General features: G+C 47.3%; 1 protein-coding gene across 1 annotated transcript; it reads left to right on the plus strand.

Moving 5' to 3' along the window:
• The first annotated feature begins 11,787 nt into the window (after positions 1-11,787).
• Positions 11,788-13,016, plus strand: LOC110226231. Its single transcript, XM_021017028.1, has one exon. It carries the CDS (start codon positions 12,345-12,347, stop codon positions 13,014-13,016), a length of 672 nt encoding a protein of 223 aa, XP_020872687.1. The 5' UTR covers positions 11,788-12,344.
• The last annotated feature ends 1,702 nt before the right edge of the window (positions 13,017-14,718 follow it).

Consider the following 14,718-nt stretch of genomic DNA (forward strand, 5'->3'; position numbering starts at 1 on the left):
AACAAGATGTCTCAAGCACCCGAGCCCAATTGCCTCGGGGGTATCCGAGCCTGGTCGCCTCGGGAGTTTCTGAGCCCATCGCCTCGGGGACACCCGAAGAAGCCATCCTAGAGTGCCCGAGCCAGTCCTTCCTGTGTACCCGAGCCGATTGCACAAGTTTCTCCGAGGTGAAGTCTTCATCATCGCCCGAGGTAAAGACTTAGTAAATATTCGCTTTCAAAGTACCATTTCCAAGCAGGGTATCATTTCCGAACAAGAAGGATCATTTCCGATATACCCGGAAATGATAAGAGAGAATCTAGAAGGATCGATTCAAATCAGGAAATCTCCCAAAGATTCCGAAAAATAAGGAAACTATCCTAATCCGCGATATTCTGAGCCGACTTCAAGATAAATGGAAATCTTCCGAGAATATCGTTGGAGAGGCGGTTTATCACCTATATATAAAGAGACTCAAGGCTCAAGCAAAGGACAAGCAATATCGCTCTAGAATTTACACTACGCAAAGCTCTCACAGCACAAACATCTTTTTCCTTTTACGATCAAACTCTTGTACGATCAAAGTCATCTTTTTCTTAATAATATCAAGAACACCATCTTTGGTTACAATCTTTTCTGTTGTTCTTTGAGAATTCACAATTATCGTATCCCCAAAATAAAACCCTAGACAAATCTTGATTGTGTTAGTTTCGACTTCCACAGTTTGGCGCCGTCTGTGGGGATACTTTAGAATTCTCTTACCCTAAGACGCAGAACTCGATTACCGAAAAGGACGATGAACGAAGACGGTCGTCAGACACCACCAGCTGGAGGAGGGATCCCGAACCCTCCGAACCCTCAGAATCCTCAAGCCGATCCGACGATCATAACGACTCTAGCCGAACTGAAAGACCTGATGGTTAAATTCCAGAAGAAAGCTGACGACCAAGAGAAAGCTAACAAAACCTTGGCGCAGCGAGTCGACGAAATCGCAACACGTGGGCAACAAAAAACCACACGTTTCCAGACTCGGCCGCAACGAGCTCGGAGGGACTTGCCTGGCATCAACCCAACGAGACTCACGTTCGCGACACCAACCGGCAACACCAGAGTCGCAGTCCGAGCCGATCCTGCCAGACGCGAGAACCAAGATGATCCCACCGAGCCAGACGCAGTGGACTTGACGGACGAGCCAGATGATCTGCAAGATGAGCGTACCCGAGCCGGAGCTAACTCCGCCGAGCGAACAGATCTCACTGACGATGAAGAAACTGAGGAGAACATAAGGTGGGCCGAAGAATCCAAAAGAGAAGACGAGCTAAGCAAGATCCGAGCCTCCCTAGCCAAGGCGGAAGCCGATATGAAGCTCGTCAAAACCCAGATACATAACGTCTCATCCTCCGCGCCGAACATCGACCGAATTTTGGAAGAATCTCGGAATACGCCTTTCACCAAAAGAATTTCTGAGACGACGATGTCCAACCTGGGAAAGTTCAAAATCGACTCCTACAACGGATCAACCGACCCGAAGTGCCACATTAAATCGTTCGTGATATCTGTGGCCCGAGCCAGGTTCAAGCCCGGGGAAAAGGATGCGGGTCTGTGCTTACTGTTCGTGGAACACCTCAAAGGACCCGCATTAGAATGGTTTTCAAGATTGGAACGAAACTCGATTGATAGTTTCGACGAGCTGTCGACATTGTTCCTCAAACAATACTCCATGCTCATCGACCCCGGAACTTCCGACGCGGATCTGTGGTCTTTGTCCCAACAGCCCACCGAGCCATTGAGGGATTTCCTCAAGACCTTCAAATCGACGCTAGCCAAGGTCGAAGGAATTACAGATGTAGCAGCTCTCTCGGCTTTGAAGAAAGCTCTCTGGTACAAGTCAGAATTCAGGAAAGAGTTGAACCTGTCTAAACCAACAACAATTCGCGACGCGCTGCATCGAGCCTCGGATTTCGTCGCCCACGAAGAAGAAATGGCGCTACTAGCAAAGAGGCACGAGCCAACAAAACAGGCGCCCCGAACCGAGAAAACCGAGAAAGCCCAAGCGACGCCTCCGGTCCAGAAAAAGACACGTGAGAGCAGTACGTATACGCATCACGAAGGGCGTAATTTCTCAGGATACCATAGCTACCAGATTGACACGCCCCGAGGCCGTGGCCGCGGCAGAGGCCGAGGCCGTGGGCGAGGAAGAGAGTCCTTCACCTGGACAAGGGATCAGCCACCGAGCAATGATCAAGAATATTGCGAACACCACAAAATTTTCGGCCATCATACCTCGAGATGCCGAAGCCTCGGAGCCAAGTTAGCAACCAAATTCCTAGCTGGAGAGCTCGGGACAAACGTTACTCTTAAGGACCTCGAGCCAGAACCGGAGCCCGAGCAGACCAACCCAGGAAGAGACCCCGAACCAAGGAACCAGGAGTCTCAGAAAAGAACCCGGGGGTCAGAAGACGAAGACCGGGATGGTACGCGGCATAAGGTTCTTACCATAATGGGCGGATCGCCATACTATCCTGACACCGTAGCGGCAATCAAAGCTTATCAACGCCGAGCCGAGACGCCTAGCAACTGGACAAGACGCTTCGATCGACCTAACGACGTGATCACATTCGAAGAAAGCGAGACAAACGGGCTCGACATGCCTCATAACGATCCAATCGTCGTCACATTAGCGATAGGAGACCATGATATCTACCGAGTATTAATTGACACCGGCAGCACCATCGACGTAAGCTTTCGCGAAATGCTCCGACAAATGAACATCGACATGTCACAGGTGATTCCGACCCCGAGGCCTGTCCTCGGATTTTCAGGGGAAACTTTGATGATGCTTGGAACCATCCAACTACCAGTCCGAGCCGGCGGGGTAACAAAGATAGTCAACTTCTCAGTCACCGATCGACCTACCATCTACAACGTCATAATGGGAACTCCGTGGTTAAACCTAATGCGAGCTGTCGCATCAACATATCATCTGTGTGTCAAATTCCCGACCCCTAATGGCATGAAAACGATATGGGGCAGTCAGAAAAATTCTCGGATGTGTTTCATGGCAGCACACAAACTCCGAAACCCTGTCACTGAAGCGAAGGCTGAAACCGATCACAAGAAATCAAAACTTGGCCGGAGCGAAGAGAAGGCTATATCTAAACAGTTATAGCAATTACAGATCGAGGAGGCGCGCGAGGAGAAGAAGCCTACCTCAGATCCTGTGATCTCCATTAGCCTCGACGACGAACGGCCCGAACGATGCGTGGAAATTGACAGCGATTTAACCGAAGAAATCAAGACCGAGCTCATCTCTTTCCTCAAAGAGAACATCGATACCTTCGCCTGGTCGGCTGAAGATCTACCTGGGGTAAGCATCGACGTAATCTGCCACGAGCTGAATGTTGACCCATCTTTCAAGCCCATCAAGCAGAAGCGAAGAAAATTGGGTCGGGATCGCGCAGATGCAGTGAACGCCGAAGTAGAAAAGCTCCTGAAGATCGGCTCGATCTCTGAAGCAAGATATCCGGACTGGTTAGCAAATCCTGTCGTGGTTAAAAAGAAGAACGGCAAGTGGAGAGTCTGCGTCGATTTCACCGATCTGAACAAAGCTTGCCCTAAAGACAGTTTTCCACTCCCACATATCGATCGTTTAGTGGAAGCAACCGCGGGAAATAAGTTACTATCATTCATGGATGCTTTCGCAGGATACAATCAGATTCTCATGCACCCCGACGATCGCGAGAAGACAGCATTCATCACAGACCGAGGTATCTACTATTACAAAGTCATGCCCTTCGGACTCAAGAACGCTGGCGCTACGTATCAACGGCTCGTCAACAGGATGTTCTCCGAACAGCTCGGGAAGACGATGGAAGTTTATATCGACGACATGTTAGTCAAATCCCTTGAAGAAAGCGATCACATAGCCCATCTACGCGACTGTTTTCGCCAGCTCAACAAGCACAACATGAAGCTTAACCCGGCAAAATGTCGTTTCGCGGTAAAGTCTGGAGAATTCTTGGGATATCTCGTAACTCACCGAGGCATCGAGGCAAACCCGAAGCAAATCGATGCTCTACTAAACATGCCCTCACCACAGAACAAGCGCGAAGTCCAACGTCTCACAGGGAGAGTCGCAGCCTTGAACCGATTCATCTCGCGGTCCACTGATAAATGCCTTGCTTTCTACGATACTCTGCGCGGGAACAAGAAATTCGAATGGACCGATCGCTGCGAAGAAGCTTTCCAGGAACTGAAGAAGTATTTGGCTAATCCACCGGTGTTAGCGAAACCAGTCCCGGGCGAGCCATTATTCCTGTACGTCGCAGTCTCTGATACGGCTATAAGTGGAGTCATAGTCAGGGAAGACAGAGGGGAGCAGAAGCCGATATTTTATGTCTCGCAAACTTTCACCGACGCGGAAACTCGCTATCCGCAAACTGAAAAGCTCGCCCTCGCCGTAGTAATGTCAGCTCGGAAGCTACGGCCATATTTCCAGTCTCACTCAATTGTCGTCATGGCGCCCCTATCACTCCGAACCATCCTGCACAGTCCGAGCCAATCGGGACGCTTGGCCAAGTGGGCAGTAGAACTCAGCGAGTATGACATCGAATACAGAAACAAAACATGCGCAAAATCTCAAGTCCTGGCCGTTTTCATCATCGAGCTGCCAACAGAGAACGTCCGAGAAGAGTCACCCAACGCTGTTTGGATCCTCCACGTCGACGGCTCATCCTCAAAACAAGGTTCTGGCGTCGGAATCCGCCTCGCATCACCAGAGGGTGAAATCCTTGAACAATCCTTTCGGCTAAATTTCGACGCGACTAACAACGTGGCTGAGTACGAAGCGCTGATAGCAGGACTTAAGCTGGCTCGGGGACTTAAGATCAACAAGCTGCGAGCCTTTTGCGACTCCCAGCTCGTGGCTAATCAATTCAATGGAGAATACGCGACTCGCGACGAACGAATGGAAGCGTATCTTACTCTCACGCAAGACTTGGCGAAACAGTTCGGAGAATTTGAGTTAACCAGAATCCCACGAGGTGAGAACACATCGGCCGATGCCTTAGCGGCTCTAGCTTCCACCTCCGACCCAAATCTGAAGAGGATCATACCGGTTGAGTTCATCGAAAAGCCGAGCATAGAAGATAATAGCAAGGATCAAGTTGTAACAGCTCGGGAGACAGAAGAACCGGAAGAAATGGACATCGAACAGCTAGACCAGCAAACTACGGACGCAACCAAGCCCGAATACGGAAGCGACGCCAAATGGATCGGAGCCATCCGAAGCTACATCGCCGATGGAGAAGTTCCTACTGAAAAGTGGGCAGCTCGGAAGCTTAAGGCCAAAGCGGCTCGGTATACTCTGATCGACGGAGAGCTCTTTAAATGGCGATTTTCTGGCCCTCTCCTTATCTGTGTCGAAGGAAATGAAGCTCGGAGAGTCATGGAAGAAGTACACGGCGGATCATGTGGAAACCATTCTCCAAATGGATCGAGGCGGACTCTTACGCCAGCATCAAAGATGCGCAGGTCGAGAACTTCGTCTGGAAGAATATCATATGCCGCCATGGGATACCTTACGAGATCGTTACAGACAACGGATCGCAGTTTATTTCGTCTCGGTTCGAAGGATTCTGCGAGAAATGGGGAATTCGCCTCAGCAAGTCTACGCCTCGGTACCCTCAGGGAAACGGTCAAGCCGAAGAAGCCAACAAGACGATTCTCGACGGAATAAAAAAGCGTCTCGACGCGAAGAAAGGCCGCTGGGCTGACGAATTGGAAGGAGTACTATGGTCGCATAGAACCACGCCGCGGCGGGCCACGGGAGAAACGCCATTCGCCCTCGTCTACGGTGCGGAATGTGTGATTCCCACCGAAGCCGAGATCCCGAGACTAAGAAGACGTTTTCTCCCCGAGCAGGAAAATTCCAACACTCAGATGATGCTGGACGAGCTGGACTTAATCGACGAAAGAAGAGATTCGGCTCTGATCCGTATGCAGAATTATCAGAATGCAACGGCTCGGTACTATAATTCTCACGTTAAGCATCGCCGTTTCCACGAAGGAGATCTCGTACTGCGCAAAGTTTTCCAGAATACCGCCGAGCAGAACGCAGGTAAGCTCGGCGTGAATTGGGAAGGACCTTACACGATCGCAAAGGTAATCCGTCCCGGCGTCTACGAACTCATCAACATGAACGGCAAAGCGGTACCTAGATCCTGGAACGCAATGCATCTAAGGAAATATTACCGCTAAAAACCTAAGGTACGCATGTACTTGAACTACGGGGTGGCTTGATCCCTGAAAAGGGTACGTAGGCAGCTCGTCCTCGGACGAGTTCAGCTACCCCCCCTAATTAAAAAAGGGGGGGAGTGGGTCCGTATACATATATACTCCCACTAAATTTTTGTACTTCTCTAAGTTTTTACCCTTCGGATTATCAATCTTATCCACCTCGGAGATTTTAACGGTCATCTTATCGACCTATAAAGCTAAAAGTTCGTTCGGACGATGGCCACGTCCTCGGACAGAAAAAGCTCTTTTCACCGCCTCGGTTACAGCGCGCTATATAAACAGTCGAGACGATTCGGTCGGAGATATCTTGCCATAAAGAAATTGTCTTCAGAAAACCCAGTTGACTTCAACACTGGTACCCCAGTTCGCTTCTAAGCACTGGCATCGACTATATCAGCTCGGGTCGCAACCGATAAAGATTAGTCCCATATGACCAAAACCCAGTGACCTTAACACTGGTAAACGATCCATTTCACTTTCAGTTCGGAAGTTGAAACGGTTCGGGAGAATTTAACTTTTTCGCGTCACTTACAAAAACCCAGTTATCTTAACACTGGTTCGCTATTCCGAAAGTTAACTCCTACTGAACCGAAACTCATTTTTACCAAAACCCAATTAATTTATCGATGATTAAATCCAGTTACTTAGCATCAAGTACTTGAGAAAGAACATACATTATGTGGATAAAGCCATCCAGGCATAAGTTTTTACAAAAGAAACTCGAAACATAAAAAGAGAAAAAGAAACGCCTCGGACTTATTCGTCCCGCTCCTCGACATGTGCTGCCACGGGCGGCAAAAATGTGCCCGCCTGATCCGTAATGCCAATCCCCGCGGCAACTCCCTCGATTGATCTGTTTCCGAAATTATCTTCAACAGAATCTGGAGAAGCCGGAGGAAGCCTCAGATCCTCTCGCAGCTCGGTTCCAATCCGCACGAACTCTTCCTCGGCATCTCCGTACTCCGCTTTCCACTGGAGCACCTCCTCCTTCTCATCTTCGACGTTTTTGCCGCCTTCAAGATCGGCAATCAATTCGGCATTAGCCCTAGCCTGGACCAGGAACATGTAGCGCTCGGACGCCTTCCCGTACAGGTCCATCTTCGCCTCTATCGCCTCGATCTTCTTGGCGAACTCCTTCTTGGCCGCTTTCCTCTCCCGACCTACCTCCTTCTCCCGAAGAGATTTCTCCTCGGTGAATAGTCGGTTCAAGCGTTCGACTTCAGCCTCCAACTTCCGACGAAGGCGAAGACCATCCTCGGCTGTCTTTAAACGCTCGACCTTCTCTGCTTTGGCCAACGCTTCGGCTTTCCGCCTAGCCTCATCTGCCTCGGCAATCATGGTCGCCGCCTCGGCAATCTTGGCCTCAGCCTCGGCACTCTTGGCATCCGCCTCGACTATCTTGGCATCGGCCTCAGCAGTCCTGACCTCTGCCTCGGCTCGGGAGGTCTCGTATTTCCGGTTCGAAGAGTCGTAGGCTCGAACCATGCTGTTCATCGAATGAAAAGCCTGGGACGCAAAAGTTTAAGTTAGTACAAAAATTCTAAATTTTAAAAGACCGAGGGTGCCTCGGAAATGAACCAATACCTTCAGGAATCCCGCAGCGGTTTCGCGGTAGTTTTGAGCCTCCAACAAGGCCTCGGGAGCAGGCAGTGGTGGACCCGAGCAAGAAGCGACAAAATTCGCCGACGCGATCTTGTCCTTGTACACTGGAGTTTCACTACGACTCCTCTTCTCCTTCCTGGAAACTCCCGAGCCCTCACCTCGGGGTCTTTTTCCCCTAGTTTTGGATTTAGCCTCGGCGGCTGGGGCAGCAATAACCAGAGCCCCTACCACCTCGGGGACATCGGTCGAAGGGGAGATGTACCCTACCACCTCGGGCACGATTGAGGTCATATCCCGAGCTTCATTAGTCGCCTCGGCACCGATGACGACCTCAAGGCTGGCCTCGGGAGGAGTAGGAGGTCTGAAATTTGCCTCCAAAATAGCTCTTTCCTTAGCCGCCTTCTTTTCGGCAGCTTTCCTGGCTCTCAGAGACTGCGCGGCGCCCTGCATCTCGATAAGATGATCTAGGCGATGATCGGACGATTCGGAGGAAGATTGACAAGGAGCTCCGTGCAGTAGACGCAGGGCTCTCTAGATTCTTTCCTGAGAGAAGTGTTTTGTCCAATCGCACTTCCGAGCAATTAGTTCGTCGTGGAGATCTAGAAAACCTTCGGGAATGTCTTCGAGAAACGACGGGTTCCGATCTGCATGAACAAGAAAAACGGTCAGTAAAAAGGTTAAAGCAAAACAAGACAGCAAATACGGCTTCGGGCGTAGTACCGATTTGTCTCCACTTTCCAACAATTTTCCCTAAGTAGTCCTCGTGGACACTATACTCATTCAAGGCTACGAAGAAGAAATGGTCGGTGTATTTCTCATCCTTGCTCGGGAAACCACCGATAACCCTCCTATTTGGCCTCGGAGATATGTAAAATCTCTCAACAGGGCCCGGTATGCACCGGATCTCTAGGAGATTCCTTAAGTGGCTTAGGTCGACGAGATTGACCGTCTCAATACTTCGGACTAAAATCCCCACTAGATGTCGCAAGCCTCGGGTCGTTATCTGGGATAAAGCAATCTTGTACGACCACAGAAACGCCAAAATCGGCCTCGGGATTGGAAGCCAAAGGTAGCAATGATAGAAGAACCCCTCATAAAGGGTAAAAAACCCCTCGGGTGGATCATCGGCTCGCTCATTTGGAGTTGGAAGTCTCAGTTCAACCCCCTCGCTAAAACCAAATCGAGCCTTGAGATCCCGAAGGGAATCCTCCGTGCATAAAGTAGAACCCGGGGGATCAGGTTTCCTAGCTTTCTTGGCTCATTTTCTCTTCTGTTGACCCTTGGCTGCTTGGACTTTAGCTTGGAGCAACCTAGCCGCCTCGTCAGAATCGTAGTGAACCTCCTCGGCCTTAATAGGAAGTAGAGGCGCCTCGGGGGCATTTCGCCAGCACGATACTCCAGCTTCACCAGCTGCCGGTGGAGGGGTCCTCCTTCTACTCAAAATCGCCTCGGGATCAGCAGGCAAATCCTGATCCCGAGCCACATTTGCAATCGCGTCTTCCCGAACGATGAAACGGCTCGGGTCTTCTTCCCGTGAAGCCGACTCTGCATCACTACCACGGTACAACACGATCTGATGGTCCGTGGTATCCGCCTCGGGGTCGCTCGAGGAACTCCAGACCATCTTTCTCTTGTAGACAGGGAGATGAGTGTCACCTCGGGGCGAATCGCTGGAATCAGATAGAGACATTTTCTGGCCTCGGGAGATTGAAGAAGTTGATCGGAGAAACAAAGCTCGACAGATCGGAGAAATCAACCTAGATCTAATGACGGTGGCGCTACGACGGAAGTATAACGGAAAAAGTAGAGAAAATGCAAGAACTCAAGATCAGAGAAAGAAGAGAACGAACCTTGACAATTTTCCTTTGCAGTTGCGAAATTACATTTTAGGAGGGTGTATTCAATTAAAAATTTGAAATGATTTGTGTTAAAAAAAACATATCATATGTTATCCAGTGTTATTGAAATAGTGATTTTGGAAAAGTACTTTAAAATCCACTTTTACTGAAAACATTTTGAACATTGAAAATTTTAATTACTAGAAGAAATCTTAGAGGATTTTCTTAATTAAAAATACAAAGTCTAAATCACATGGTTTTAAGTGGGAGTTGGGAAAGATTTGTTGGGGTCGGATTCCACCCTTTGGCGCCGAGCCAGACTTAGAACACTTCGGGAGTCTTTCAGTGATCACCTCGGGGCATCACATCATTCACCTCGGGATATCCATCTAATCGATTTAGTATACCCGAGCCCATCGCCTCGGGGATACTTTAACAAGACGTTTCAAGCACCCGAGCCCATCGCCTCGGGGATACTTTAACAAGACGTTTCAAGCACCCGAGCCCATCGCCTCGGGGATACCCTAAACAAGATGTCTCAAGCACCCGAGCCCAATTGCCTCGGGGGTACCCGAGCCTGGTCGCCTCGGGAGTTTCTGAGCCCATCGCCTCGGGGACACCCGAAGAAGCCATCCTAGAGTGCCCGAGCCAGTCCTTCCTGTGTACCCGAGCCGATTGCACAAGTTTCTCCGAGGTGAAGTCTTCATCATCGCCCGAGGTAAAGACTTAGTAAATATTCGCTTTCAAAGTACCATTTCCAAGCAGGGTATCATTTCCGAACAAGAAGGATCATTTCCGATATACCCGGAAATGATAAGAGAGAATCTAGAAGGATCGATTCAAATCAGGAAATCTCCCAAAGATTCCGAAAAATAAGGAAACTATCCTAATCCGCGATATTCTGAGCCGACTTCAAGATAAATGGAAATCTTCCGAGAATATCGCTGGAGAGGCGGTTTATCACCTATATATAAAGAGACTCAAGGCTCAAGCAAAGGACAAGCAATATCGCTCTAGAATTTACACTACGCAAAGCTCTCACAGCACAAACATCTTTTTCCTTTTACGATCAAACTCTTGTACGATCAAAGTCATCTTTTTCTTAATAATATCAAGAACACCATCTTTGGTTACAATCGTTTCTGTTGTTCTTTGAGAATTCACGATTATCGTATCCCCAAAATAAAACCCTAGACAAATCTTGATTGTGTTAGTTTCAAACCAGAATACGAGCTATCTAGTTCATTGTAGAATTTTGCAGTCGAACTCGATGCATTGTAATCACCAAATCAAAACGATTAAATCTCTTAATTCGATGATAAAAATAAACGATAGTTATGTAGCCGACTTCGAGAATGAGCTTGGTAGAGTGAGTTCGCGCCTATTGCATAATTTGGTTTGTGAGGTTTCGTTCTAGGAAAGCTCATGGATTCGATTTTCGGGTCGTTCTCACATGATGTGGGAGACGTATGCGATCGAGGACTTTGAATTATTTACCAATAATATAGATAACTCTTTTGTTTTTCTCTTACTTCATTTCTTTCATTTAGCTCAATTTAGTCTTTAACCTACGGAAACTCTGGATTTTTTTTTTCTTTTGGATAAAACTTTCAGATATTTTTTTTTTACAATTTATAAAATCACCACATCGGATTTTGACATCCACATAATCCACCTACTATAATATTCAAGTTGTAAGATATCACTAAAATTGAGCCTATTTATTAAGGGAAACAAGATTTGAATGGTGATTACAAAATCATTTGTATTTCCTCCACGTGCTTGAAAACAACAGAAGGAGAACAAAAGAAGGCCGGCGACAACACAATCAATGTTGGGAAATCAAAATCTGTGAACACCAATTATTGGGGTGAACAAAATATAAATCAATAGAAGATTAGATATTACAAGATTTGGGAACGCAAACAACGTTTTTAGTTCTCTCTCTCCTGACACACAAAATGTTGACGAAAACGCCCCTACAACTGACACAAAATACCATGTTTAAACGACAAGGGTTCAGAGCATTAAATGCTCGAAAATCTCTGTGGTAAGATCAGGGAAGATTGCGCCGGCGTTATGGGGAAGAGAAAGATTTTGCGAAAAGAAAATGATTACGGAGATACTTCTCGGTTTGTGGAAGTAGCAAGCATATGGGTTCATGTATTTATTACCGAACTAGCGCCGTTGCCAAGACCAGAACACAGAAGCACCATAAAAGTTCAGATAACAAGTTAATGTAACGAAGAACAGAGGAGAGATTGGAAGATTCTGGGAAGCATTAAATAGCATCATTAAATACGATAAGGTATAAAACTGTCGTCTACTAACAAATGTCGTTCCTCTTCGTTATTGTTAGTGTGATAAAATTCATGATGCTCGGTACTAACAAGGTTATGACTTGTTTTCTACAGGAAAAATATGGCTATGGTGGTGCGGTTGGTTAGAGGGGAGTGGAGAAAAGACGATGAAGGCTGTTACGAACATGTATCCGCTTTGGAAGGTTTTACGATGGCAGTTCGGCTGAGGGAGACAGATGGATATAATAAAGTTGTTAATGCGGTAAAAGAAAGATTGGCACTTCGCGATACAGACCAAATCGAGCTAAGTTATCAGTGACCGCAGTGGATGATGGGTCCAGACTGGAAACGAGCAGACCCGATACACATCCTTAATGATGAAGATATGACGCTGTTCATGGCGATAAGGGCTGATCTTGAAGAGGTGCATCTGCGAGTTAAGGTGAGAAGGGGAGGGCTGGAGAAGAATGTTAATTCTTTCAAAAGCCATTTAGATCTGGGAGGATTGACATCAGAGGAGATATCTGATAAGTACTGGAATTCCGCGGAAACGAGATCAGTTTGGGATAGTGCGTTAACCCGGTTGTTAACGCGAAATGCAGGCGTGGACAAGCGTAGTACCAGCGAACTACAACAACAGGGAAACGAAGCGATTGAAGGACCAAGAAGACTAAACCTGAATGGAGGGGTAAGGATACAGGAGCCGTTAAACGTAACACCTCTTAGAACAGCGGTACCAAGTCAGGCCGATGACACAGAGAAACGAAAAGCAACAGCCAGCGAGAAGGGCAAAGGACATGTTACCGAGGCAGCAGTGTTAAAAACAGCTCACGCTAATGGATTAGCATGTAAGGAAATGTTTGAGGCAGCGCAAACATCTACAGAACTGGATTTTGAGGCTTTTAGAAGAAACTATGTCGCAGAAATGTGGCGGGATGTGTGTGCTACAGAGATGACTCTAGGAGGAGGACAGCAAGGGCAGGTCTGGGCAACGACGTAACAAAGACAGCGAGAGAACTGAATTTCGGGGTAACATTGTCACAACAAACCCCTGCTGAAGACGAAAGCCTAAGACTCACCCTTTCTGGCGCATCCATGGCAACAAACCAACGAACAATCTTAACATTGTCGTCATCAGACTCTTCATTCGGCACACCGACTTCCCCTTCAACCAGTATTTCGTTCTCAACAGAGGAGCTAATGGATGCAGAGATAGGTAACCTATCTCCTACCGGCGTAATAGGTGAGTTATCTAAAAACTAGTATTGAATATGGATAAGATTCAAATGAAGAGATGGTGATTATATGCTATCATTTGCCAGGTCCACCAGCAATGGAGGACTATTACACAGACCCGGATGGACCATTGTGTTTGACTCCAAGAGTTCCCATAGCTGGGAGGATAACAGTAGGTACGCCGGTAATGGAAAAGGGATCTGGTTCAACTCAGGGGAAAGAGGTTCCGGAGGGAGACAGACAAATGGCGGTAAGGGAAACGCCAGTCCCGACAGTGTTGTATGATCGGGATGCACCTCCGTATTTCGATGACCCGGGAGAAGAAGGTAAACAAGGGATAATAATATTGTTTTTGGGCTAATATTTATATATCGAGATAAGTGTTTTTATAACACGCTAAATGATGGTGTGTGGATAACATTGACAGATTACCTTCAACGAGCGCTTAAAGATGCTGATTATGAAGGGGATGACATTTTCGTGGGAAGGTTGTTCAAAAACAAAGATGACTGCTGCACAAAACTAGCTATTCATGCAATACGACGAAAGTTCCACTTTATACATGCAAAATCTTGTCCAACAATGGTGATAGCTGTTTGCGTCGGGACGACATGCCCGTGGCGGGCCCATGCAACAAAATTAGAAGACAGTGAGCGGTTTGAAGTAAGGACGGCAATACTGCAGCACACCTGCAGCGTGGACGCCAGAGGAGACTTCCACAAGCAAGCATCAACAGCAGTTATAGGGAAGCTGATGAGGACACAGTACGTTGGGGTTGGAAGAGGACCTAGGCCTAATGAGTTGCGGAGAATGCTGAGGCAAGAATTCAGTCTCAATGTTTCTTACTGGAAAGCGTGGAGAGCAAGAGAGATTGCAATGGACAATGCTATGGGCTCGGCTATGGGGAGTTTTGCATTAATCCAACCATACTTCAAACTTCTGATGGCAACAAATCCAAACTCTATTACTGAGCTAGAAACCGAGACAGATAACTTGGGAGTTACCAGGTTTAAGTATCTATTCTTTGCTCTACACGCATCAATCAAGGGGTATGCTTACATGAGAAAAGTTATTGTCATCGATGGAACTCACTTGAGAGGCAGGTATGGAGGTTGTCTAGTAGCTGCAAGCGCCCAAGATGCGAATTTCCAGGTTTTTCCACTCGCATTTGGAATTGTTAATAGTGAAAACGACGAGGCGTGGACCTGGTTCATGACGAAGCTAACTGAAGTTGTCCCAGACGAACCAGACCTAGTGTTCGTCTCAGACAGGCACGCTTCCATATACGCAAGTATTAGGAAGGTAAACATTGGTAGATAACATATTATTTACCACAAAATCAGTCTCTTTAACGTATAAGAACTTTGTTTATATTTAATAAATAATTGTGAAAATGAAATGTTGAAACTAATACAGTAAAGGAAATATGGGTTATCTGATAATAACATTTGTATTTAATATATGAG

This window comes from Arabidopsis lyrata, assembly GCF_000004255.2.
Source record: "Arabidopsis lyrata subsp. lyrata unplaced genomic scaffold ARALYscaffold_7, whole genome shotgun sequence".
Lineage (NCBI taxonomy): Eukaryota > Viridiplantae > Streptophyta > Magnoliopsida > Brassicales > Brassicaceae > Arabidopsis > Arabidopsis lyrata.